The sequence below is a fragment of the Cercospora beticola genome, chromosome 9 (genome assembly GCF_033473495.1).
Source record: "Cercospora beticola chromosome 9, complete sequence".
Classification (NCBI taxonomy): domain Eukaryota; kingdom Fungi; phylum Ascomycota; class Dothideomycetes; order Mycosphaerellales; family Mycosphaerellaceae; genus Cercospora; species Cercospora beticola.
Window position 1 is genome coordinate 1,874,344 of NC_088943.1, and position 2,254 is coordinate 1,876,597.

At 51.2% G+C, this 2,254-nt stretch overlaps 1 protein-coding gene across 1 annotated transcript; it reads right to left on the reverse strand.

Annotated features, from left to right (window-relative positions):
• Window positions 1–579: 579 nt before the first annotated feature.
• Window positions 580–1,852, reverse strand: RHO25_012944 (uncharacterized protein; the record flags this gene model as incomplete). The annotated part of the gene is made up of 4 exons (XM_023604227.1): window positions 580–1,009; window positions 1,068–1,153; window positions 1,207–1,430; window positions 1,513–1,852. The coding sequence occupies 4 exons, from the start codon at window positions 1,850–1,852 to the stop codon at window positions 580–582; spliced, it is 1,080 nt and encodes a 359-aa protein (XP_023450019.1).
• Between the last annotated feature and the right edge of the window lie 402 nt (window positions 1,853–2,254).

Below are 2,254 nucleotides of genomic sequence, written 5' to 3' on the forward strand. Positions count from 1 at the left end.
AAAGCCTTCGTTGTTCACTGCAAACCTGCCGAGAATCGCCAAGACACGGTGCCTCTTTTTTTTGCAATCCTTCAGCCTTGCCCGAGATACATCTCTCCTTGCCTGGCGGCTTTTGGCTTGTCCCATGAGCTTTGATTCGCTGTGGCGGCTTGACTGTGCTGGCCCAAGATTGCAAGTTTGCCTCGGGTCCATCCCTGCTGTCCAATCCACTGCTCGTTCTGCCGGACAGTGCATGGCATCACACGACTCGCCACACAATTATGCCCCAGAATAGGCTCTAGAAGAGTATGAGGTACATAGCCGAGTTCGAGAAAGGGCTGCCAATCGTTCCCGACGCTCTACTTCTCCCTGATCAAGTCGCATACTTTCTTGGCAGCTACAAGCGCGTCACGAAGATGGCTTTCGTCCCCAACATACACCTCTTCGGCCTCAAAGACGCCATGATCTGCGACGTCGAGAAGTTCGGAAGGCTGTGGCATTCCGTGATTGTTTCGGCCGATTGTAGATATGCAGATTCCATGGCAGCGTTTATTATCCACTGAAAGTGTTGCGTCCCCCCAGAGGGTGGTCGTAATTCAGTCAAGCACGCTGACGTCCGTGAGCCTCACTCAAGTCATGAGCCGTCACACCCAAGGTGCCCACCTTCCCTTCATAGTCTGACGATCGAGGCAGAGCCTGATAATCCGCCACATCTGCTTGCCGACCGAATCGAATCACAGCGCGACCAGCATAAGCCGGCAGTGGATCCTTTCCATACAGGTCTTCCTGCTTGATACCGATGCTCAACTCCGCACCCCTTGATAATCTCAAGTAGGTAGAGAACTCATGGCTGAAGCACGCTTTATTGGCGAAGATGGCTGTCAGACCAAACAATACGGTCAATAGCGTGACCCCAATGGAAATTCCGTACGCAAGCCAAAGCTTCTGTCGAGTGTAGACGTAGATGATGTTTCTGGTGGCGAATGTAACTTCTGTTTCGTTTGGCCGGAATGCAGAGCTCTCGTTGTAGCTAAAATCCAGACTCGTCAGCGTGTCCTCATCGTTCAGAGAGATGCGCTTGGACTCACTTCAGCTCCGGTTCGCTGAAGGGACTTATAGTAATGTTATGAAACGTTGCTCGAGTGCCTGTTGTAATGGTGGGCCCCTTTGAGAGCTTTTTCGATTCGTCAAGCCGTAGTATATGGAGTCGTTCCATGGAGGCCGCACTTGTTGCAGGGCAGACCACGTTTCATCGAGGATGCTGAGATCATCGATCCACTCGAGCTCCGGCGACTGCACCAGAGCAGTGCTGGCAATTCCGGAGTTCATGCTCAGACGTCGGCCTGACTCCGCATCGTCCTGAAATTCCAGACTTCCGATAATCAATTCGAGGTAGGCGTACAGGATCGCCGTGTAAGACATGTTTCGTAACACAGTAGAATCGAAAATACCTGGGCAAATTCGGGAAAATCAGTTTGATTACTCGTGCGTGAGAGTCTCGTCATATTGGCGATTTTTAATGGTCACACTTACAAGCCTCACCACGATCATAACCACCGAGATGGTTGCATGGGGCTGGTACTGAAGGATCACTGTACAGCTCGGGAGCATCTTTGGGAAGTCCGGTAATGGACCATATTGTGTCCAGCGTCTGCTCCGACACGTCCAACAGCTCGAAGTGCACTTCTTGCGCCCCGTCGACGAACTCAAAGTTTGCAGTGTAAGTGGAGCTGTGCACGCTGCACTGAAGCATAGTTGAGTCCAATTTGGATTCGCTAAAGAACTTTTGCACATCGTCCTCACTCGGCTCTGAAGGTATTCCGCATGTTGATGGCCGACCAAAGATTGAATCGGCCTCCATCGTGATTTCCATAAGCGAAGGTGTGACGGCAACGTAAGAGACTGCCTTGTTATCGTTTGGCCAAAAGTAGTTGTTCAAGTCCAGTGGTTCAGGATTTCAGATATAGCCTTCGGAAGTCAAGTTGGCATATGGTACCGCATCTTCCACCCTAGGCCCCCCTTCGTTATATTTGGGCCGCCAAGCTGTGAAACCAGGATCTTTGTAAGAGCAATCTCCGTAGTTGACAACTGTGTAGTTGACAATATTCTGCTGGAAGGTGCGTTGACGTCCGATCTCAAGTGGGGAGCATTTTAAAGCCGGGCCTGGGAACTGTATAGTCCAGCTCGAGTTTGGAGCTGGTGCTGTGACACTCAATATACGACCTTGAGCGGCGGAAGCACTAGCAGTCTTGCGGACCGCATTGCTGGGTCTATT